At 36.2% G+C, this 25,481-nt stretch overlaps 1 protein-coding gene across 4 annotated transcripts in view; it reads left to right on the top strand.

Annotated features, from left to right (window-relative positions):
- Positions 1-25,038, top strand: part of MMS22L (MMS22 like, DNA repair protein) — a 126,597-nt gene extending 101,559 nt beyond the window's left edge. For all 4 annotated transcript variants that reach the window (XM_078447137.2, XM_078447138.2, XM_078447139.2 and 1 more), the window contains 6 exons: positions 2,277-2,446; positions 5,166-5,377; positions 8,556-8,719; positions 18,962-19,058; positions 20,654-20,821; positions 21,557-25,038. In XM_078447137.2, the coding sequence (XP_078303263.2) occupies positions 2,277-2,446; positions 5,166-5,377; positions 8,556-8,719; positions 18,962-19,058; positions 20,654-20,821; positions 21,557-21,638 (893 nt within the window). In that variant the 3' untranslated portion in view covers positions 21,639-25,038. The remainder of the gene's footprint in view (positions 1-2,276; positions 2,447-5,165; positions 5,378-8,555; positions 8,720-18,961; positions 19,059-20,653; positions 20,822-21,556) is intronic.
- Positions 25,039-25,481: the final 443 nt, after the last annotated feature.

Here is a 25,481-nt window from a genome sequence, read left to right as displayed (position 1 = left end):
GCACTGGATTGGGAAAGAGCTTCTCCAGTGTAGGAGATGGTATATTACTAAATAAATACTAACTAAATATACTAAATAAATATTTCTAGAATTTAACAATTTTATAAACTTAGCTAATAGAACATAATGTAACTTTTAGTGTTCCTAAATGAGTAAAGTTACTTTCTAACTATAAATACACTTTTAAACGCCTGTTATAATGATCCCAATCCTTTTTTTTTTTTTTTAGGCATAGTATATGCATAGAGTAGGAAATAAGTAAACACATAAGGACTCTTACAGTGCAGATCTCTTTCAATTGTAGAAGTATGTTCCCCACAATTTTTCTACATTTTCTTTTTTAAGTTTATTTATTTTGAAAGAAAGAGTGTGAGCAGGAGAGGGGCAGAGGAAGAGAGAGAGAATCCCAAGCAGGGTTCCACACTGTCAACGTGGAGCCCATCGCAGGGCTTGATCTCACAAACTGAGATCATGACTGGAGTCGAAATCAAGAGTCAGACGCTTAACAGACTGAGCCACCTAGGTGCCCCTGTGTTTTCAGCAGCATCGCTTAAATACGTAGTATGTTTATAGCCAGAAAAAAGACTGGTTTTGTTTGTTTGTTTGTTTGTTTGTTTAACAAAGCTACTCTGTGTATTTTAACCTTTCTCCAAGCTTTTTACTTAAAAAATTTCTTTCTCTTTGCATTATTAATACCACACACTTAAATATTCTTCACTGAAACTTAAAAACTAGGGTTCTGATTTGGCAGTAAAACAAATGGATCTCCTCTGTCTTCTATGAACTCATAAAACTTAAGATCTTCAGCAAAGTGTTTTAACCACTGCAGAAGATGAAATACAAGGGTAGGTGATGCATTTTTGGTTGGAAGGCCCTTGCTCTTTATAAGTCAATTCCTGTGTGACACCTAAGAGTGATATAAATCATTTAAAATGTCAGTGGTGATGGCAGTTCCCTTTATGGGCATATTAACGTTAGTTAGGATGTGAGTTCTTCTTACACTGCTGTCATTCGCAAGTTTTCCACCTACTGAAAAAAATGAGGAGCAAGCCAGCGTTATTTAAAATATTGCTAAGTGAGCATTGTGTTTCTTTATGATTGATTATTGTATTTCCTTTTACAACAGAAGATTAATGTTGCTGTTTGTTGTTCTTAGAAGTGATTATAGGCTGGGCTTTTTTTCTTTTAACATCAATACATTCTTCTATAAGCGTATTTTTGTTTCCCTTCAGAGTTGAATTTTAAACTTTTTGTTTTATGGAAATGGCTTTGACGTGTATCATCTCTTTTGCTTTCTAAGATGGAATAAAATATAAAAGTTTATGCAGTACATATACCACTAATGCCACTTGGGCAAGCATTTAATGATCTCCTTTTAAATTTGTTTTTTCAGTAGAGAAGCCCTTAATAGCAGGAATACACTCTAATGGGAACTACATAAATGCTCTTAATTACTTCATTAAACAAAGGGTGCTCATTTGTTTGGCTTTACTATCATCAAAGGTAGCAACTGACTCCTAGCATTAAGGAAATCATAATACATTTCCTGTAGTAAAGAAGTCTGCATCTCTTCTTTCAGCATCAAAATTTAAACTCACTGTGTATATTAAACAATTGAAAGTTATAAAAAGTGGAGTTCAGGGAGGTTAAGTGATTGCTTCAAGGTGTTATAGCTAATCCTTCTTACTACTTTAACAATTAAATTTAGCTCTATCTTTTCATGTTGTAAACTGGGTTGAGACAGCCTATAAAATTTTATGTAAGATAAAAATATGAAGAAATAAAGGTATCAAAAACGTAAATGTGGAGTAGCATGATGGAGCCCAGGGAAAGTGAGTACACACATAAAAGCATAATGCGTGATCTTATAGTGTTCTTAAAGTTGGATTATAAATTTGCCTCTGAGTTACCTAGCAGCCAAAGCAAAAAGAGAAATCTGATTAATTACAGCAGTCTATCTGTATATTCACATAGTGTATAGCCAAATCACAATGTGTGTGTGTGCGCGCGTGCGCGCGTGTGTGTGTGTGTGTGTGTGTGTGTATTAAATAACAGTTGCTTAGGAATGTTTTTCTTAGACCAGAACTCTGAGAGAAACTTGTCTCTTTAGTGAAATGTATGACATGACATCAGTCTTTTCAGTCCTAATACATGTTTCTTTCTATTGCCTACTTTAACTTGGTTCTTTGTGCTTTAAATATGAATTTCATAGTGGAATGGCAAAACTTTCTGGTTAGAAGGTAACCATACCTACTGTTACTCCTCTTCTTTGTCAGGAATTCTTGTTAAATCATGGGCACAGATCTTTGCCACCTCTAAAGCCCAAAAACTACTATTCCGGATCATAGATTGTTTACTGCTGCCACATACAGTGTTACAGCAAGAGAAGGAACTGCCTGCACCTATGTTGATCGCAATTCAAAAGAGTCTTCCTTTGTATCTCCAGGTATAGTAAGTGTGGCTGCTTGAAAGTTAAAAAATAAAAAATAAATAAATAAATAAATAATGAAACTTTGCCTTAAAACAGTTTGCTAACTGCTGATTTGAAAACCATGCATTATAATTTCAGTGCATGTGTGTACATGTGGCACTTCTGTTGAACAAGTTTTAAATTCCTTTTGTGTTTGGCCCTGAAACCAAAGATGGAAAAAGCAAAATCTTCAAGAAGTAATTAAAGTTGAGAGAGGAGGCTGACTAGCATAGACACAGTTGTGTGTTCCATATTTCCTTAGAGGCTTCAGCTTTCCACTAGCCAACCGGAGAAGAAGAGATGTGAGAGAAGACACTGTAAAGGGGATTAGTTGTAAACGAGCCGAACGGGTAAGAGGTGAAGGACTGTCAGAGGGAACAGTATTTAAAAGTCATGAGCTTGAAGAAAGTATGACACACTGGGGAAGAGCGAATAATTCTGTTGTGATCGACTCATACAGGAGGAGCCATATATTTTAAGGTGTTATGTGCCACGCTAGGAAGTTTGGACTTATTCTTTTACATGGGGATTTGTATGGATTATTGATGGATTTTGGCGGATTTTAGATAGGGAAGTGGGAACGACCTATCATGTTTACATTTTAGAAAGGTAATTCTGGTGGCAACATCTAAGATAGTTGATGTGGGAGTTAGATTGGAGACTTGGAGGGCAAAGAGTAGTTCATTATCTGAGGGTTTTGAACTAAGCCGGTAGGTGTGGAACTCACACAGCAGATTGCAGAAACACTTAGGAGCTCTGATTAAAAGTACTTGCTCAGAGAATGTTGTGGAGCAACAGAAAGCAATGGAATACTTCCTAGACCCCAGAGTGGGTCCTCGTACACATAGTGGTGCTGCTAACTAAAATGGGCAATTCTAGAGATGTGGGAGTGAAGGTAATAATTGATTTATGAATAGCTTTCATTTGAGGTGCTGTGCACTGTCTAGATGGGCACTTGGAAATATTGATCTGTTATTCAGAGGAAGATGGGGCTGGAAGCATACTTTGTTATTCATTAGTGTCTCATACTGAAGTTAAGTGCTTCTTAATTTGGGGTTCAGCAAGGAAAGCTGAGGAAGAAAGGGAGAATGGAATTTGATTAGGTAATAAGCAGTCTTTTCCACAGATGGGCTTTTTAAACAGATTTGTATAATTTCTAAGAAATTTTTAATTGGCTCTTTAATTTTGTGTTGATAATAACGTTTAAAAAGAAGTTTAGTTTGCTGACAGAAACACAAAACGTGGCCAGTCGGGGAATACTGGTGGGGAGGAATCTTGGGCAGCAGAAGAATCTGGAAAACATGTTCTCTGTGGCCCTTTTAAGCCAAAATAGTACAGTAAGAATTCTTATAGGGATACCTGGCTGGCTTAGTTGGTAAAACATGGGAACTGTTGATCTCAAGGTTGTGAGGTCAAGCCCCACCATGGAGCCTACTTTAAAACAGAAAAAAAAAAAAAAAAAAAAAAAAAGAATTCTTACAAACTTTGTAAGTGGTAAACTGAAAATTTTGGTGAATTTATCCATTTGGCAGAATTGACTTAGACGTACACCTTTACTTAAAAGTACTCCAGTCTCCTCTTCAAAGTTTTCAGAACATATTTGTTTATTACTTCATCATCTTCTAATAATGTGCTTTCTTTTAAGGGAAAACATTGAAGAAACTGAGTAGAGGGGTGTTCATTGCCCTTTTGTTTTCAATTATTGTTGTTTGCTAGTGTTTTAACAGTTCTATGTTACTTTTATTACAAATCTTTCAAAATTTTTTGATGAGTAAATATCTATTCATAGCTAAAATGGAGACAAATATTTTTAATTATTTCTCTGGGAAAACACATTTTAAATCACAAAGGGCCAAATTATAAATGAACTTTTGGAACATAATTCGTTGTGTTGGTGATTATATATATATTTGGTAATATGCATTATTTAGTAACATTGGTAGAAAAAAATTTCTATTTCTCAGGGTATTGGTTTAATTGTTAAGTCTCAAACACCGTAATCCATATGGAAGCTATACAAATGGAGGGGATTAAATCAACAGAACTCTTAACTTCTCTAAACCTCAGTTTCCCCAGCTATGAAATTGGATATGTGATAATACTAAGTCAGTGTTTTTTAAGAAATTTAAGTGAAATAAAGGATATAAAGCACATGGTACAGTGCCTGACATATGAAACTCTTCAAATGAATTGTCATTATTCTGAGTCTTAATCTTCAGCATTTCTCTCCTGTCAATTTTTGTTTTAATTTATCACATTTCTTACATTCGAAGATTTTTAGTATAAATTCTGAGTCTCACTCAGTTAAATGACCAGGACATACGTATAAAAACTGACCTAAAAATGTGTTTCATAACTTTGAAATGACATACAGACATAGTTGATGAGTGGGGTGCTCAAGTTTTCTGCGTATGAGAGGAGGAAGGAAGCTTCCTTGGTCTTCCTGCACTTCCCCTGCTCCGTTTGAGTACACCCCCAAGACACACATGTGTGGTTGGGTACCACAGTACAGGAGTCACACAGGCTCAGCAGCTCCCTGAGCCTCATAAACATTATCTGTTGATGCTGGCAGTGCCCTGCGGACTGTGGTTGCACATTCTGACATGGATATTAATGCTAGGGACTAAATTAGTAAGTTTCTCAATATTTTTTTTAACTTTTCCTTTTAGTATTTCTTCTCTTTTTTCTCCTTTAGGGCATGTGCATTGTATGTTGTCAGTCTCAAAATCCAAATGCCTATTTGAACCAGTTACTTGGGAATGTCATTGAGCAGTACATCGGGCGGTTTCTTCCAGCTTCACCACATGTTGCAGGACTTGGACAACACCCTGTTCTGATGGCACTGAGAAACTCCGCCACTCTTGCACCGATGTCACTTCTAAAGAAATGCATTATACAAGTCATAAGGTACATCTAAATATTAAAAATAAGTGGTGTTTACAATCCAATTAGTTCATCTTTATTAAAAAGTAACAAAGGGTCCCAAAAGTATTGGCAACCCTTAGGATGCTGGTAGTTGAGAAACTTTTCTTTTCCCTGAGAAACATTATCTAAGGATTTACTAAAATGACTTTTGCTCCCGGCAGCCTGAGTCAGTGCTCTTTAAATCGTTTGTTTTCTTTACATAGCTGTTGTTTTCCTTATATATGTTCTAAAGGTGGATGTTTTTTTAGTCCTTATCAGATAAACAGTAATTGTATTTTCTCCTATAAAAAACATATTAGCTATATTTTTGAAAGATAATAACTAAATGAAAAAATGAATGGTAATATGAAAAAGGAAGCAATAAGTCCTTTTTTGTTGGTCTACTCCCTGTCTTAATAACTTCATTTTATTATTGGATGCATAAATGAAACCTCTTAGGTTTTCTCCTTCCTTTTACCTGCAACGGTCGAAGATTCAGTAATAGAAATGATCACTTCTTTGTCTTCATGCAGTATTTAGCTTCATATGAAATTAGTTTTTAAACTTTAAAATGCTGTGGTGATATACAGGCATACCTTGTTTTATTGCACTTCACAGATACTGCGCTTTTTACAAACTGGAGATGTGTGGTAACACCATCAAGCAAGTCTGTTGGCACTGTTTTTCCAATAGCATTTGTTCACTTCGTGTCTCTGTGTTACATTTTGGTAATTGTCACAGTATTTTAAACTTTTTTACAACTCTCTGAAAGCTCAGATGATGGTTGGCAATAAAGTATTTTTTTAGCAATAAAGTATTTTTAAATTAAGGTATATGCATTGTTTTTTTTTTCTTTTAGACATAATGCCATCGTAATGCTGTTGCACACTTATTAGACTACAGTGTAGTGTAAGCATAGGTTTTATATGCACTGAGAAGCCAGAAAAACTCATTTGACTTGCTTTATTGTGACATTCACTTTATTATGGTGGTCTGCAACTGAACCCACACTGTCTCTGGGGGTATGCCTGTATATTATTCTTATCTAGCATTTTTTTCTGTGTTTTTAATGACTTGATAGTTTTAATGACCACTATTATCCATCACCTCTTATTACAGAATTCCATGTCTAAAATCTGTTCCCCCTTACAAGCATTTTTGTGTGGTGTTCTGTTACTGAGGTTTGGAAGCTTTATATTTTTGTTCTCTCTCCTTGGCCAACCTTTGGGAAACGATTGCTTCCTTCTTTTCACACCTCTCTTCCCTTATCACATTATACCCAGGCTATTGCAGGAGTCTCCTAACTACTTTCACTGTATCTAGCCTTTTCTTCTGGTTCAGCGTAAACAATGCCCCCAGATTACTTTTCTTGAAAGTCTATTCCATTATGACACTTCTCTACCCCCAAACCTTCACTTGCTCCTTTTTTGCCCATGGAATAAATTCCGTATTCTGATAGCTCTTTGTGATCTGTCACTGAACTTTTCCAAATGTACAAGACATAACATCATATGCAAACTTTAATGAGATTGGTTTCATTATTGCCCTTCCAAAATGCTTTACATTTCCCTACATCAGTGTTGTTCATACTATTTTCTCTATTTAAATGCCACGCCTTTGGGTTAAATTCTGCCTTGACTTTCTAAGACCTACATCTAATATCTCAGTGTAGCGTGGTGCTTCTTTCCTTCTTCTGAAGTCATGTGCTCTGTTAAGATTCCGTTCACAGAATTGAATGCTTTGCCTCACTTGTATCTGAATTTCCGACAAGACCTTAGTAGTCTACCACTATTTTTGAGACATTATTTAAGTAAGTGTAGTACAAACCAAATGACAAATGCTGAAGTGAAATGTTTAGGGTCATAAAAGTAATTTAAAGCCCACCATTTAAAATCCTGGCTGCTTTCATTGACTTTCTTATTTACCAGGGAACACATTTTTCTCATGATTTCTAACTGAAGATCCAGAAATGTAGTAGTTCCTTTTTTCTATTTTTTAACTACTCAGGAAGGGAATAGATTGCCTCCTGTGCCTCCCTCCATTCCATGCTCCTCTACTCCTGTAGTTTCCCATCTTTGTTAGGGTTTATTCCTCCCAATTCCTGAGAATTCTGGGGTTGTCTTTCAAAGCACCTATCACACTGTATTATGGTAGTCTTTTTTTCCTTATTCAACTTTTCCACTAGACAGTGACCCCCTTGATTTCATAGACCATATTTCGTCTAAAATTCAGCAGTGAACAAAAAAGACAAAACGCTTGTCCTCAAAGATTGAATAAATCTTTTAACATGTAATAATTGTTGGAACCCACCATATAGAGTAGAAATGATGGTGAAGACATAGTTCCTGCCCTTAAGGAGTTTATAATCCTTCGTGATTTCTGTGGCTCATTTTGGTAAATTTTACTGCTTTGCAAATACCTATGGATGTCTAGCTTAGATTTAGCTATATGTGACAATTTTTCCTGTTGTCTAGACCTTTTAGAAACTGAGCAATTGCCACTTCCATTTATTCACTTAAGTGTATATACTGAATACCTCTTAGGAGCCAACACCTGTTTAAGAGGTAGATATAAAAATGAGTCAGATAAATTATCTTTATGATCTCTGTTGAATCCTAATGCTAAAATTTGTTTTGCTTTGAGAGATGTTACATCCTAAATTACCTCTGGTTTTTTTTACTTCCTAAGAGAAGGAAAGAGGTAAAGCTGGAACAGGAAGCCAATTCCTAGGGCAGTCCTCTTATTGATTTGGAGAAATAAAACCCCTCCCAAATCCCTAAATAAATAAACGTGAGGAGAGATTTCTTTATGCAAATTTGACATTAAAGAAAATGTTGCATCGTTGAGGAGCTAATAGAAGAGATTGGACTCAGAAAAGAAAAAAAAACAAATTAACAATTGGATTTTCATTTGGATTTTGATTAAGTGCATTGAAAGATCAGGTTTTAAATTTAGTTTGTGTCCGTATTCTACTTTGGCCCTTATAACACACCAGATATTCATATGCTTATGCTTCTAAAATTTTGTGTTTGAGGATAGCATGGCAAAATATACACATATTTTTTTAGTTGTGCTTTATTAAGTTGGGTAAAATTTGTCAGTATCTCTAAAGTGGGTGACTTTTGGTTCTGTTCACTGGAACTTTAAACAGAAGAAAAAACAAAATTGTGCTTCTTTTTAGGAAGTCCTACTTTGAGTGTAAAGGGTCCCTGCTCCCTCCTCGCTTGGCATCTATCCTGGCCTTCATCCTCCAGCTCTTCAAAGAAACTAACATAGACATTTCTGAGGTTGAACTGCTCCTCCCTGGCATCTTAAAATTGTTGGTGTTGGTCAGCGAACCCCAAGGTTAGTTTGAATCTGTTATACTGTTCTTTTCATAAATTAAGAAAGTACTCTTTCCTATCAGTTAAACAATGGCTAAATGCTTGGTTATTTAATATCAGTTTCTATATATCATGGCTGACAAACTCCAGCAGATAGCAGAGGTTGGGCATGATAAAATAGTTAAACACTGACATGTTTCAGAGTAGTTTACTTCTGTTTTGTTTTTTCCCCCAAGGCAAACAGTTTATGTAAGGACTACTTCCTCTAATTAGACTTGTTGACCTTTTAAAGAATATTTGTTTAATCTGACTACAGTATTAAATGCAATTTGTTACCTATCATGTGGTGAGGGGTCAAGGTAAGTTCTTCGGTTCAGGTTGCCGCCAGAATATCTAAGCTGATTTCACAGGCCACCTGTAAGGATCCTTTGATCCTAGTCCTTTTGTTTTCAGTCTCATCAGCCTTACTGCTAGGGATCTCTTTAAAATATCATTTATCTGATCCCCACTGTGAGTAGCATGCTTTAATAAGCTTATTGGGAATATGCAGAATAGTAGGGATAGCTCTATCCTGAAGGAGTTTTTAATGTAAATAGGATGCTATGTGTGTAAGGGTGTGCGTGTTCTCATGATAAGGTGATTGTTCAGGGCAGGGCTCCTCGATGTTTCTACCTAAGTACCTCTAACTGCTGTGATGAGTGAGTGCAATGTGCATCCTGCAGAATCTGAGGGTACCATCCAAACTGGTAAAGCTCAAAGAGCTCTTTGAAAGGTTCCATTTTATCTCAAAAAGTATGCATATTTTGTTTAAATCTATGTTTATTTTAATAAGTAAAATGTTGTTCTTATTAAAATGTTTTCTTTCTCCTGAGCATGATTTGTAAAAGCTAAGCATGGTTTTACAAAAACTGTTATGTGTTCATATGGAATGCCCTTACCTGAGAGTAGCATCTCTTCACTGAAAAAAATACCTATGTAGACCCCAGGGTCATCTTTAGAAATTTTGTCTTCATTGAAAACTTACACATACTTTCAGTGAAAGCCTACTGTGGTATGCAGTACAAAATTTGTTGAGACAGAGCAGACGGTATAAAATTTTAGCTAGCCTTTGTTTTGGTTATAGTAATAATTATCAGGAAGGAGGCTAGAGTGTGGAGGTGAATTTTGCTGCTCACATCTAGCTAGTGAGTGCATCACATGTTTGACATGAGTAGAATACAGAATTCGCAGTCTCTGCATTGCTGTCTTTGTAAGCTGAGGAGGTAGTATTAAACAGATTTTGGCTGTGAGAAAATTCTCTCTGACTCTCCTTGTAGCCTCACTGCTTAAAAGAATAATTTGTAAAATCATAGAAAGTTAGTCTTAACTACATGACTCAGCAAGTCCACTCCTAGGCATATGCCCAAGAGCATTTTAAACATACGTCCACTCAAAAACCTGTACTCAAGCACCAAAAGAACTCCACTTCTGGCACAATAACATAAGGAGTTCTGCTGACCCACTCCCCAGCAAAACTGGTGAAAATTATTTAAAAGAAAGTATCTAAATTCTCTCGAAATAGTCCTAAGAGTGGAGCAAATGTAGAAACATTTGTTTAAGAAAATCTGAAACTTGGTAAAAACATCAGGAGTCTGTGGTATTTGAAGGAAGACCACTCCTTTCTTTATTCCCCCAGCTCAGTAAGACAGAAACTCTACTCCAGACTAGTAAATCCAAGAACATAGGGCTTCTTCTCTCCCCGGCTCCCAGTAGGAGGGCTGTCCTCCTATGAGAGGCAGGATATCAGTATTTCTCATCTTGCCCCCAAGCTACCTGACGCTAAAGTTATATTCCAGGCAATTGTGGCTAAGAAGTGGGCCCTCCATTCTGTTCCTGGGGTACCAGTCATCCTTGCCACAGCTTAAATGTGTGAATTCCCTGCCAAGAGAAGCAAACTGAGGGTCCCTGGGGCTGCTGCCTCTCCTCCCACAAGCACTCAGCTCCTAAAGTGGGTATGTCACTCAAAAGTAGCACCATTGTGCCTGTCCCCATCACCAGAGCCCTGCATCTGAGATGTTATCTGGTGGAGAGGTAGAGGGAGGAGAAGCTGAGCATAGAACAGAGAACTCTCAATCAGTCCCAAAGGAACTAACTTCATTTGCAAATGAGTGTGGAAAAAGTTCAACCATAGAGTTCTATCAAAAATAATAGAGTTTGTGGTGATAGGCAATAGGTAGGAGAATAATAGAGTCATTGGGTATATAGGCTAATCTGTAGACCATCTAGTTTGGTGAGAGAATTGGTGAAAGAGACAGCTGGAAGGAACCCTTGGATCAGAATCTCAAACACCACAGAAATCCCTTTAAAACAGCCTGAACTTGATGAGATCAGTCTATAAGACAATATATGTCCCTGGGCATTATAGGAAACAATAGAGCAATCAGCTTTGATTAGTGGAACTTAACAGTTGAGTGTGGTCAGAGAAAGAGACAAAGAGAGCCCTGTCAAAACCACTGTCTTAGAATGGAGACTGTAGGCATACCCGAGGTTATACCACCTGAGGAGCAATGTTAGAAGCTTCACACTGGGGGCCAGTGGGGAAGAGGGAAGAACTACACCTCACTAAAAAATGTCCAGTTTTCAGCAACAAAAAAATTCCAAGACTGCAAAAAGACAGAAATATGATCCATACACTGGGGGAAAAAGCAGGCAGCAGAAACTGCCAGTGAGAGCAATCAGATACTGGATTTAATAGGCAAAGACTTCAAAGTAGCCATTATAAGTATGTTCAAAGAATTCCAGGAAAGCATGATTAACAAAGTAAAGGTAGGTATGATGACATTGTCCCATCAGATAGAGAATATCGGTACCGAGACAGAAGTTACCAAAAAAAGAACCAAAAGGAAATTATGAAGTTTAAAAGTACAAGAGCTGAACTGAAAAATTCACTTGAGGGGCTTGTTACTGGATCTGAATTAGCAGAAGAAAGAATTAGCAAACTTGAAGATAGATGACAAGAGATGATGCAATTTGAAAAAAAAAAAAAAAAGAATGAAGAAAAATGAACAGAGCTTTAGGGAAATGTGGGATACCATTAAGTGCACCATCATACATATAACCCAGAAGAGGACAGAAAGGTACAGAAAAAAATATTTGAAGAAATAATGGCTAAAGATTTCCTGAATTTATTAATGAACAATAACCTATACATTCCAGAAGCTCAGCTAATTCCAAATAGGATAACTTTTTTTTAATGTTTACTTTTGAGAGACAGAAAGCCGAACAGGGGAGGGGCAGAGGGATAGGGAGACACAGAATCCGAGGCAGGCTCCAGGCTCCACACTGTGAGCACAGAGCCTGACATGGGGCTCAAAGCCACAAACCATGAGTGAGATCATGACCTGAGCTAAAGTCGGACGCTTAACTGACTGAGCCACCCAGGCGGCCCTAATTCCAAATAGGATAAATTCAAAAAGTTCCACAATAAGATGCATCAGAGTAAAAATACTGGAAGCCAAAGGCAAGGAGAAAGATTTTAAAGCATCAAGAGAAGAAAGACTGATCGCTTACCACAGAACCCCAGTTAGGTCAACAGCTAACTTCTCAGCAGAATTAATGGAGGTCAGAGGCAGTGGGATAACACTTAGTGATCAAAGAAAAAATTCTCAACCAAGAATACTATATTCTGTAAAACCATTACCTTTCAAAAGTGAAGATAAAATAAAAATATCCCCAGATAAAAACTGAGAGAATTTATTGCTAGTGGACCAGCCTTATAAGAAAGGAAGGAAGTTCATGGGTGGCTCAGTCAGTTAAGTGGCCGACTTCAGCTCAGGTCATGATCTTGGGGCTGACCCACGTCTTGGGGTTCAAGCCCCACGTCAGGCTCTGTGCTGACAGTACAGTACCTGGAACCTGCTTTGGATTCTCTGTCTCCCTCTCTCCCTGCCCCTCCCCTGCTTACAGTCTATCACTCTCTCTCAAAAATAAACATTAGAAAAAAATTTAAAAAAAGTTCTACAGAATGAAAGTTAGGTGACCTCACACAGGAATAACACCAGTAAAGCAATATGTAACTATAAAAGTATAAGTGTATATTTCTTTATCTTTATTCCCTTAATGGGTTTAAAAAGCAAATGAATAAAATGAAATATTAAAAAAATGATATATAATGTATTATTGGGTCTATAACATATAGAAGTGCAGTATATTTACCAGTAACAGTACAAAGGAGGTGGTGGGAGCAAAGCTATATTGGTCTAAGAAAATGACTCCAGATAATAACTCAAATAGAAACAATTATGAAGAGAATTAGAAATGATCAACAAGGTTAATATAACAAAAGCTAAAATATATACCTGCTTTCCTTTCCTCTTCTTCCTTTCTTCTCGTTTAGCTTCTTTGAAAGACAAAATTATATAAAATAAAAACTATGAAAGACGAAAAATTATGTATTGTTGGGTTTTTGTAACATTTGCAAAGGGAATATGTATAAAAATAATACCACAGTGGTGCCTGGGTGGTTCATTCTATTAAGCATCCAACTCTTGATTTCAGCTCAGATCATGTGAGTTGGAGCCCTGCATCGGGTTCTGTGTAGAGTATGGAGACTGCTTGGGATTCTCTCTCTCCCTCTCTGCCCTTCCCCTGCTCACATGCACATTCTCGCTCACTCGCTCTCTCCCTCCCCTTCTGTCTCAAAATAAATAAACATTAAAAAAATAATAATACCACAACAAAGGGGGAGGGGAATAAAGTTATGTAAGAATAATGTTTCTGTATTTCACTGAATTCATGTAAATCGGAAGCTCTGATAAGATATGCATGATATGCCTAGAGCAACTACTAAGGAAATAATTCAAAACTAATGAAAAATCATTAAAGAAATTAAAATGCTAAGTTTTAAAATATGCATATAATACGAAAAGAGAGCAGTAAAGGAGATTAGAAGAGCAAAAAATGCGAGACATTTAGAAAACAAAAGGTAAAATGACTAATATAAATCCATCTATAGCAACAGTAACAGTAGTTGTGAAAGGAGTGAACAAACTAATCAAAAGTAGAGATCATTGGAATGAAAATATAAAAAGATCTAATTCTATTCTATCTACAGGAAACACTTTAGATTCAAATACTGAAATAATAAAAGGATAAAAAAACTACATCATGCAAACTGTAGCTATGGAAAGCTAGGCCAAAAAATTGTTACTAGAAATAGAGATGTTTTATAGTGATAAAGGATCACTGTATTTAACAATTTATAAACGTGCACTTAACAAAAGAGCACCAAAATATAGGAAGAAAAAAACAGAAATGAAGGGAGAAAGAGTTTAGTAGTAAGAGCTGGAGGATTTTTGTTCTGTAAAGAGCTTAGAAGTTCTCATTCTCACCCTCACAACAAGAAACAAATCTTATCAGACTGAAAAACAACTCTTCTTAGATGCATCAGGGAATTGAGGTCATAGAGCAAACTGTTGCCCCCAAAACTGAGCATAGAGCAGTTTGTCAAATGCAGTGTAAATATTTCTTCCAGTGTCAGCTCCTGGTCCTCGTAAGCTGTGATTCTCTGAATCTGTCTCTCCACTTAAATGATCTAATAAATTGTTTGTTTCTTTTTCAAAATAATAATTGGTTATTATACCTTATGGAAAGCAAACTGAATGACAGCATTGTTCTGAGGATTGGGAGAGAGGAATTTGGAATACTGTGTTAAAAGGCACCTGTACCACCCCTGAAGGAATGCAGTGCTATTTGAAAGTAGACTTGGATTAGTTGTATGCTACAAACTCCAGGGCAACCACTAAAAAAATTTTTTTGAATAAGTGTATTTGATTATACTAAGAAAAGAGAAAAAAATGGAATCATAAAATCCTCAATTAAAACCTTCAGAAAAGGCAGAATAAAAGCAAATGATTAGAAAAAAAGAACAAGAGCAATGAATATAAAAGTTACATGTATGTAGGGTGCCTGGGTGGCTCAGTCAGTTAAGCATCGACTCTACATTTCAGTTCAGGTCATGATCTCACAGTTCGTGAGTTTGAGTCTGGCATCAGGTTCCGCTCTGGCAGTGTGGTGCCTGCTTGGGATTCTCCCTCTCTCTCTCTCTCTCTCTCTCTCTCTCTCTCTCTCTCTCTGCCCCTCCCCAGCTTGCTCGCTCGCTCGCTCTCTCTCTCTCTCTCTCTCCAAGTAAGTAAATAAACTTTAAAAAAAAAAAAAGGCATTACATAATGACAGACTGGAACTAGAGATAACCTCTTCAATCTGATGAAGGACATCTATGAAAATCTTAGAGCTAACATCATCCTTAATGGTGGAAGATTAGATGCTTTCCCCCTGAGATTAGGAATAAGACAAGAATGTTCACTCTTGCCACTTCTATTCAACATTGTACTGGAAGTCCTAGTCAGGGCAAGAAAAATAAATTAAAGGCATCTAGCTTGGAAAAAAGGTAAAATTAACCCTATCTGTAGATGATTTGATCTTGTATATACAAAATCCTAAGCATACCACTAAAAAGCTATTAGAACTTATAAACAAGTTAAGCAAGGTTGTAGGATACAAAATCAAGACACAAAAATTCATTTTATTTCTATATACTCTCAATGAAAATCTAAAAATGAAATTAAGAAAATGATTCCATTTACATTTCCATTTATAATTAAAAAAAAAAACAACTAGGAATAAATTTAAGAAAAGGGAAATACAAGCTTAAGATCTGAAAAATACCAAACATTGTTGAAAGAAACTAGAGAATATCTAAATAAATGGAAAAAACACCCATTTCATGTATCTGAAGAAGTAATATTGTTAAGATAGTAGTATTCCCCAAATTGGTATACAAATTCAGTGTAACTCCAGAATAGTTGAAATAATATTGAAAAAAGAACAAAGTTGGAAGATTTATACTTTCCAATTTCAAAACTTAGTACAGAACAACAGTGATCAAGACAGTGTGGTATTGACATAAAGATAGACATAGATCAGTGGATTAGAATTGGAAGTTCAGAAATAAACCCAAAGGTCTGTGGTCAACTGATTTTTTTGACAAAGGTGCCAAGATGATTCAGTCGGGAGAAAACAAGTATTTCAACAACTTGTACTAAGTCAAACACATATCCACATGCAAAAAAATGAAGTTATACCTTTATTTCACGCCATACACAAGAATTAACTCCAAATAGATCATGGACCTAAATGGCTGAGATAAAACTATAAAACTCGTAGAAAAAGAAAACTAGTAAATCTTCATGACCTGGATTTGGCAATGAGTTGTTAGGCACAACAAAAGTACAAGGCAAGAGAGACATAAATTGGACTAATCAGAATTAAAAACTTTTCAGGTACCTGGATCACTCAGTTAAGTGTCCAGTTTTTGATTTAGGCTCAGGTCATGATCTATATAGTTTGTGAGTTCAAGTCCCACGTTGGGCTCTGTGTTGTCAGCACAGAGCCTGCTTCAGATTCTGTCTCCCTCTCTGTCTGCTCCTCCCCTGCTCACTCTCTATCTCTACCTCTCTCTCTCTCTCAAAAATAAATAACCCATTAAAAAGAAAAGTTAAAAAATTTAAAACTTTCATGCTTCAAAGGACAATCGAAAAAGTGAAAAGAAAGTTCCCAGAATGAGAGTTGCAAATCATTTATAGGATAAGGAACTTGTACTTGGAATATATAAAGAACTGTTACAACTCAGTAATAAATTTTTTTTTTATATAGGCAAAGGGGGACGCCTGGGTGGCTTGGTGGGTTATTGCATCTGACTCTTGATTTCAGCTCAGGTCATGATCCCATGGGTCATGGGATCAAGCCCTGTGTCGGGCTCTGCACTGACAGCGCAGAGCCTGCTTGGGATTCTCTCTCTTGTCCTCTAACTCAAAAAAAATAAACTTTCAAAAAAAATAGGCAAAGGATTTGAATAGACATTTTTCCAAAGAATATAAACAAATGGCTAATAAGCACCTGAAAAGGTGCTCGACACAATTAGTCATCAGGGAAATGCAAATCAAAACCACAGTGAGATACCACTAAGTTGGGTATTATGAAAAAGTCAGATAATAACAAAGTTTGGTGAAAACATGGAGAAGAAATCAGAACCCCTAGTTACTGCTATTGAGAATATAAAATGGTGTAGCCACTAGGGAAAATAGTCCGGTCATTCCTTAGATTGTTAAACATAAAGTTACAATGTGACCTAGCAATGTCACTCCTAGGTATGAACCCAGGACTAATGAAAACATATATCCACACAGAAACTTGTATATTCGTATTTATAGCAATTTATTTTTCATAGTAGCCCAAAGGTAGACTGTCAACTGACAGATTTTTTTTTAATGTGATACAGCCACACAGTGGAATATTATTTGGCCATAAAAAGGAATTAAGTCCTGCTGCATGCTATACAACATGGATGAACTTTGAAAACATTATTTTAAGTGAAAGAAGCCAGTTACAAAAGACCACATATTGTATGATTCCATTTGTATGAAATGTCCAGAATATTAAATCTGTAGAGACAGAAAGTAGATTTGTGTTTATTTTTAGGGTATATCAGAAAACAGGGAGTGGTAGCTTAAGAGTGTCAGGTTTCTTTGCATAGTAAATATTCTAACATTGTAGTGATGGTTGCACAATTCTGCAAATATACTAAAAACATGGAATTGTACGTGTTAAGTGAGTAAAGCTGTTAATGTAAAGAAAAACTGAAAAAAAACCCCAGCTTTTTAAAAAGTTCAATTCAGTTAAATAAACCAAGATGGCAAATATTTTTTTTAAAACACAGCTGTACGCTGATAATCCACAGAAGCTTGATTCATAATAGCTTCAAAATGCAAACAACCCAAATGTCCAGCAACTAATGCGTGGATAAACAACATGGGGTATCTCTATACAGTGGAATATTATTTGGCCATCAAAAGAAATAAAGTACACATTCTACAACATGGATGAACCTTAAAACATAATGCTAAGTAAAAAGGCAGTCAGAGAAGACCATGTGGTATATGATTGTATGTATATGAAATTTCCAGAGAAGTCAGATACATGAAGACAAAAGTAGATTCGTGGTTGCCAGGGGCTGGGGGAGGAAGAAATAGGAGAATGTGACTGTTAAGGGGTATAAGGTTTTCTGGGGAGGTGATGAAATTATTCTGAAATTAGACAGTGGGGATGCCTTCTCAACTCTGTGAATATACTAAAATCCAGTGAATTGTGCACCTTAATAGGTTGGTTTTGATGATAAGTGAATTGCACTTCAATAAAGCTTTTTTTTTCTTTTTAAATCAATGCTTAATGTTTTCTGTGAAGACTGTTTCTTCATATTCTGGTACTTTATCCACAGAAGAGCTTTTGGGGGTTGTTTTTCAAGAAAATGTCTTTTAAGAATGAATTATACTGATTTCAGAATTGTATCTAATATGAGGAGTTACTTGTTCAGTGAAGACAAGTGTGCTATATCTTCTTTATCCACCACCCTCATACCATAGAGAACATTACATGTGATTAACTTAAGTTCATATGTATCCTGTTTTGTGCTCCTGCTATAATGGATTAGAGCTTCTGAAATTTTTATTCTTAGAGTGCTTTTTTCCTCAGCTATTTATATTAGATGTGCCAAAAACAACACAACAAAAATTTAATAGCATTTGGAACATACTAAATTTTCTATTTTCTTTCTTGATATTTTTCCATTTTTACGTACAAATGCACAATTTTAAAGGATTTGGTTAAATATTTAAAGAATACAAATGTTCTTTTTATAACTTCACTGTCTTTTTTGAAAGAACGATAGCATCACAGTTGATTTATACACATACACACACACATCTTTGGCTAATTTTAAGTGAAGGTAAATTGGTGGTTTCTAATTTGTTGGTGAGTAGGAGGGAGGAATATGCCTATGAATTTTAAAAAAATAAATCTGCTTGTCTGTAAATCAGCTGAATGATTAAAAGCTATCTTTTGTCAGTATGTAACTACTTGCAGGATGAGGATGATAGAATGTTTTTGAATATGGGGTCTTTCTAAAAGGCCTATCTTTACATTTATTTTTTCAGTTATAAGAGTGTAAAAAATAAACTCTTAAGGTTTTTATATTTTCTTAGAATGGGAGATAAGGAGATAGAACTTTAGAACAAACCAAAAACTCAGAACTATTTCATTTTGAAAAATAACAGAACTGTACAAACTTTAAGAAAACAACATATTTCTCTAAATTAAGAGTGTTCATAAAAATGAGGATCCAGATGGTCAATTCAGACACAGTGTGTGATGCTATAATTTTTCCTCCTAGTGAAAAGGCTGGCCACAGAGAACCTGCAATACATGGTAAAAGCCTGCCAAGTGGGGTCAGAAGGAGAACCCGCCGCCCAGCTGACTTCTGTGTTTAGGTAACTGGAAAATACGCCAACTGGCAAGGGGACTATTGCCAGCCATTTGACAGCCAACATGTTTTTTAAATAACTAATTATCCAAAACATAATGTGTTACTCCTTGTTATAGTATTTCAATTATTATATTTTTGGCAGTGGTTTTGTTACACTGTGTTGTTTTATTAAAAAGACAAAAGTGCCAGGGAGGAAGACAAGTGAGCTGACTTCAAATTACCTGAGAATTGGGTGAAGAAGACTCCTGCATGTATTTAAGAGAAAAAATCAGGATATGTGGGTCATGATGACAGGTGCACAGGCCCTCAGAGCTGCTACACATGTTACTCAGGATCCAGTGTAGAAGTACACATGACTGGTTGTTTCACTTGCTGTAGATACTATAGACCCAGAAAGCTTCATTGTATTTCAGTTGTGAAGCATGTACTGTATAAGAGTAGACCTGATGTTAGTTCCCAAGAACAGTAATGCAACGGGAGGAACATTTTCTGTGTTTTGTGTTGTTGTAACGTTCTGTGTTTTATTGTTGTGTCCTGCCTTGCCGCCTCTAGAATCTTGTGCTTTCTGTTAGGGCAGTATTTTTAAATATTTCTTTCTCACAATTTCTACCAGTTCCCTTTTAATATATGTATCTCTGCCCTAACACTGCCATGAGAAATAATGTGGGTCCATTTTCTTCCGTGTTGGCTCTTTGATTCCTCAGTTCGTTTTCTCCTCGCATAATTGGCACTCATCAGCTGTTTACAATTTATTTAAATTGGGATCACATGAAATAAATAGTGGCTTTGTAAGAATTATAAAACCCTAGGGGCGCCTGGGTGCCTCAGTCGGTTAAGCGTCCGACTTTGGCTCAGGTTATGATCTCACAGTTCATGGGTTCGAGCCCCATGTCGGGCTCTGTGCTGACAGCTCAGAGCCTAGAGCCTGTTTCAGATTCTATGTCTCCCCCTCTCTCTGCCCCTCCCCTGTTCATGCTCTGTCTCTGTCTCAAGAATAAATAAAACCCTAAGAAGGGAGAAAGGATTTTATATGAACGAGGAAGATTGCATGTTTGTTATGTACAACGTATTAAGCTAGGTGACTTTTTTTTGTTGGGGGGAGAATGGAAATTTTAGGGTTAAAACATAGAATTTTTTATAAAGGCCTCCTCTGGGTCTAAAATCTCCAGTTAAGGAATGTAAAAATATGTATTATGAGTAACTTGTTTTTCTCATAAAAATATTGTTTGATCTATTTAGAAATACGATGAACTAAGAAATACCTAGGAAGCTGGACTCATTTTTTTCTACATCCTTACCGCTCAGATTCTGACATGCAGAGAATAGCAGCAAAGTCCCTGGGACTAGATTTCCCCCCTTATTCTCCCTTCTCAGGTTCCAACCGTTCCCTCTTCCTACCAGTGCCGTGGTTCTGGTCATGCATAGCTCACGCTGAAATAGGCCATTTCTGTCCTTTAGTCTTCATAGGGCATCTAGATTCTTAAGGTAATCTTACATGAAATGATCTTTCTTGTGTTCAGGTTACAGCTAATTGTTATATAGATACCAGCCCTGGGAACTTCCCCAGAAGTAATCCTTTGCAACTTGATTTACTTTCAGGCATTTTATCCAGGATTATGGTACGAGGTACGATAATCAGATTTACAGCATTTTAGAAACAGTAGCAGCATTGGACCAGCGGGTTGTTATCCATTTGCTTTCTACCCTCACTCAGTCTCTGAAGGATTCAGAGCGGAAATGGGGCCTTGGCAGAAATATCGCACAAAGGTATGTTTGAAAATCTTATTACATTCTTTTGGGCAACGATTATAAAATTTAGATTCATTTCCTAGAAATGGCTTATTTTCCCATTCCTAAAAATTTGGGGTATGTTGGAGTTGATAAATGTTTCCATACTATGATTGACACATCGCAATTCACATACAGTTCTTTTCAAAGTGACCACCTTTGAAAGCTCTGTGTTTCATTAATGCTACTATTGCTCAAAACACATTCAGTGTTCCTCATTGGGAGGTGGACTTTAGAGCCTCAGATGTGTTGCTGGATGCCCTATGAAGACTATAACACTTAAAATCCATGGTGGCATTATCTGCCCTTTGAGGGATGCCTTGATGTACTGAAACAACTGCACCATGTGTATCCAGTGAGTAAGGTGTGTGACCCAATTAAATAATATGGTTTTTGGTCAAAAATAAGTAATAGGACTTTTTTTCTTATAGGCTTACAACCCAGTTTCAGATTGTGCTGGACTGTGTAACATAATGTAACATCATGGAAATAGACCTATAGTTCCTAAAGAGGTTGTTTTAGAGGAGTCAGCACTCATGACAAGTCATATGTCCCAAGTTTGTTAAAGAATCAAAGTATTTTAGTCATATTGTGTGAGTGTGTGTGCGTGTAGACAGACAGACACTCAGGTAGGCTCAGTTTGTAAATACTTAAAACGAAAAGAAGTGGAAAAAGTAATAAATGTATCTACATCTTTTCTTTTTTCTTAAACAGGGAAGCCTATAGCAAACTTTTATCTCACCTAGGACAAGTGGGACAAGATGAAATGCAGAGACTGGAGAGTGATAATACCTAACATATTTTGTGATTTGCCTTCTCTATTATAACTATCTTAAGCCACTTTGCACCATTCTGATTCATACTTTTAATTGTGTGATGTTCTGTTAAAAATTCTTTCTAGGATTTTTTTCTTACATACCTATAAGTATAAGGTACATAAATAAGGAAATAAAGGTTAATTAAATATATTATAGGACCTTTGGAACTTGGCAGAATTGCATTCTCTTTTGAAGAGTTTTTAGTTAAACTAACTTAAAGGAACCTTTTCTAACTGTGAGTGTTACATGTGTATGTCTGTTAAGTAGATTTGCACCAGTCAATCCAGGAACTTTTCACTGTAATGTGACTTTCTGTCTTGTGAGTGATTTGTTTTGTTTCTTACATGTTTTAATATGATGTGGGTGTTTTTTTGTTTTGTTTTATTTTGTGTTTTTTAACATTACCTGGCTGTTCTGTGCTGGTTTTGGGGAAAGGGGGGTTCAGGAGGTGGGACTGTATGTTTGTCATCTTTTGTTATACTGTGTCTAAGGCAAGTTAATAAATGCCCAGCACACTTAACTCTGTGAGGAATGAGGCTGAGTCTGGCTAAATGAATATACAGATAGTATATAAAATGTTTTAAAACTTAAGCCAACAGTGTTTATGCTTAGGTCCCAACAGTTGCCAGATTTTTTTTTTCTTTTTTTTCCTTTAGTTGTCCTTCTTTTGGGGAATTTATTAAAAGACCTCTATCAGGAGGCGGATAAATAAGACCCTTTAAGAAAAGAGAAAATAACATCTAAAAAAATCTTCAGGTTACATTGTTAACAGAAGATTTCTGAGAACTCAGCCCATTTATCTCCTCATCAATTAGAGCCTTTTATAATTTAGCATCTTACATTATGTTTACAAGGAACCAGTTTAGTTTCCTTTAGCAGCTATTGTGTCTCAACTCTTTATTTCATCCAGATTTTTATTTTACCAGTTGGGCTCTTATCCTTGTCTCCTTTTTGTGGTGAGCTTTACTTGGTGAAAGAACTCCAGTCCTAGTGTTGGGAACCCACCTAGGTCTCAAAGCCAGCTCTGCTTTGTAAACTTGAGCAAGTCACTTAACCTTGCTGAGCCTCAGTTTCCTCATGGAGAAAAAAAGAATACTAATCCTTTTTCTTTTTCATGGTGTCCTAGTAAGAATCAGGGGATAATGTATGTAAATGTATTGGTGACATACATTCTATTTGAGGTGTGCAGACATGATTACTAATCATTCATGCCCAAAGGTAATGAACACCTCTCAATTTTGTCCCTTTTTCTCTAATAGGTCCTAGGTGAGTGAGCGCCCCCCCCCCTTGGAATCCCCCCCCACCCCCGTTTTTTTTTTCAAATTTTTTCTTACACATCATGTTTGCTAACTTTGCAATAACTTACTGTTTCCTTCTTGGGACTCTAGTCTTTATCATGGTTCTTCTATTCCTCCTTTTCTAACTCAAGAAGTATCTTTAAAGATGAAGTGTATTGCAGTCAGCGAACTATACTTATTAATGTTGTCCTTACTGTAATGTGTGAAGTCTAAAGGAATATCTGTTGTTTTCACAACATACAAATAGTCTATCCCCCTGCCAGATCAGCTATTAGTACTTCAACAAATGGAATGAATAAAAGCCTCGTTAAGGTTACTTAGTAGACTTTAAAGCAATGAGTTTTTCATTATCATAGTGACTTACTAAACTTAATGTATTGCTTTGCAGGTTTCAGCAAATGAAGTGTAATCTGTTTAAGGTGATGCTTTTAAAGAAGTTATTTATGTGTATATATATTTTTATTTCCAAAATAGGATTAATAAGATAGCTTTGAGAATCATGTTCCTTAGAATATGAAACTTTTAAGAGATGAGAAAAGCCACTGCTGAATCATGCATTAGGGCATATGTCTATAGATGCTAAGAATAAATAGTTTATACTTTAAAAATCCATAACAAAAAAAACAATCCGTGACAATACATATGTGTAAATACGTGTGTTGAAGTGTGTTTTTAATTGAAGAAAAAAAAATTTATGACTCAGTTCATTTTCTTGAAAATCTTCACAGACCCTTCACTTAATAGGATAATCTTACCTTTTTTCTATTCCCAGACTTAGAGTAAGTACCTTATTCCTGCTTCCTTAATATGTATTTACCCCTAAAGAACCTGTACTCTGTGGGGCTGCTGCTTCTATCTCTCTATTGTAAGCCGTTCTCTTTTGGTGCAGTCTGAGAGTACATTCTCCTTTCTCATGTCCTTTGGCCTGACATCTGTGTTTTCCGTCATCTTCTCAACCCTTCCTTGGTGATACTCCTCCTCCCTACATGCTGTACTTTGAAAGCACCCTCATGTTCTCCTTTCCGGTCCCCAGTGGTGAGATGTGGCTCTTCACTTGCTCCGTCTCAACATTCTTCTAGTAGTGAACTGCGAACACTAGCTCATAATTTCATCTCTGAAGTCTATTTCTAGTGCTTTCTCTCTAAACCCCTCTAGTTGGATCCTCCTGAAATCTCAAGGCAACATGTCAAGCTGCACTTGTCACTTATTTTCAACTAGCTGCTGCCTTTTCTACCCAGGGAATACACTGTTTTCACAAGTTATTTAGCCTTGAAACTTCAAAAGCATCTTGGATTCTTACATGTCCCCCACTTTCAGGTGATCACCAGTACAGGGTCTTGGTATTTTTTTCTTTTTTCCATCCTGTACACCCCAACTGTCTTTTCTACTGTGCTCTATTGATCTTCTTACCTCCTTATCTCTGATCTCCTTCCCTGTAATTCATCCTCACACAGTTCTGGCATTAGTGTTGCTAAAATAATCCTTTCTTCCTGTTACTTTTCTGCTCAAGGACCTCCAGTTACTTGCCAGTGTCAATAAACTGACATTCAGACTCTTCAGGAGACTTTCTGCCATCCGACTCTACCTTTTCTATGCAAACTTAACTCACACAGGAGACTAGACTGCCTTAGACATCTGAATGCCATGTTCATTCTGCACTCTGAGCTTCATTCAGCTTGCCAGGAGAGAATACTACCCTTTCTATAGAAACCTAGCCTTAAGACACTTAAGTAGGAAGACAGTTAAAATATAAGTATTCCAGTCAAATAATTTCTGTAAAATATCAGATGGAATATAAAAGAGATGATTGAAGGACAACAGAGTGGTAGAAAGGACTTTATTAGACATTCGGATTTGGTTATGATTTAAATTTTAATTGAACATTTAATTAGGTTTTCATGGGGGAGTAAAAAACATGGAGTATGATCTCTGTACAGAAATCTTTTAGTATTGGCTTCATTTGCATTAGAAGAGTTTCATAGTTTAAAACTTTTATATCTCTACCTATTCCTAGCATATTTTTTCTTAAGCCTATTTGACTTTTTCTACCTGGGCATCTATATTAAAAACAAAAACAAAACTTACCTGTAGCCTGTGTGTGTGTTCTTTACCCATTATTATTTTCTTTCATGCTTCATCACAAATTTTTAAAACTATTTTGTTCTTAAAGAATTACGTGTACTCTAACAGAATCTTTGACAGCTTTTATTTTTACATCCCTTTGTTAAAATTATCTGTTCTATAAAAATTTAACAAGTTTCTGCAGTTGGGAAAAGCCTCTAGGAAACCTGTCTTCCCTCAATCCTATAGATTTTATGTAAACCCTACATTTTTCCAAAAGCTCTTCTCCTGCCTTCTCCTCCTAGGGTTAAAAATACTGCCTTGTCAGTCAAGTACATAGCATGCCAATATAAATACCATGTTTTGTTTGCTTAAGACAGTTGGTTTGGGAAGCTAGCAAAGTAGCATATTTTTTCACATATTTAATAAGATATAAGGTTTGTACTTTGATTCAGTGATAAT

This window comes from Panthera onca, chromosome B2 (genome assembly GCF_046562875.1).
Source record: "Panthera onca isolate mPanOnc1 chromosome B2, mPanOnc1 haplotype 2, whole genome shotgun sequence".
In the NCBI taxonomy this organism is placed as follows: Eukaryota; Metazoa; Chordata; class Mammalia; order Carnivora; family Felidae; genus Panthera; species Panthera onca.
The sequence above is the reverse complement of the archived record's forward strand: the minus strand, read 5'-3'. Positions and strand labels throughout refer to the sequence as shown.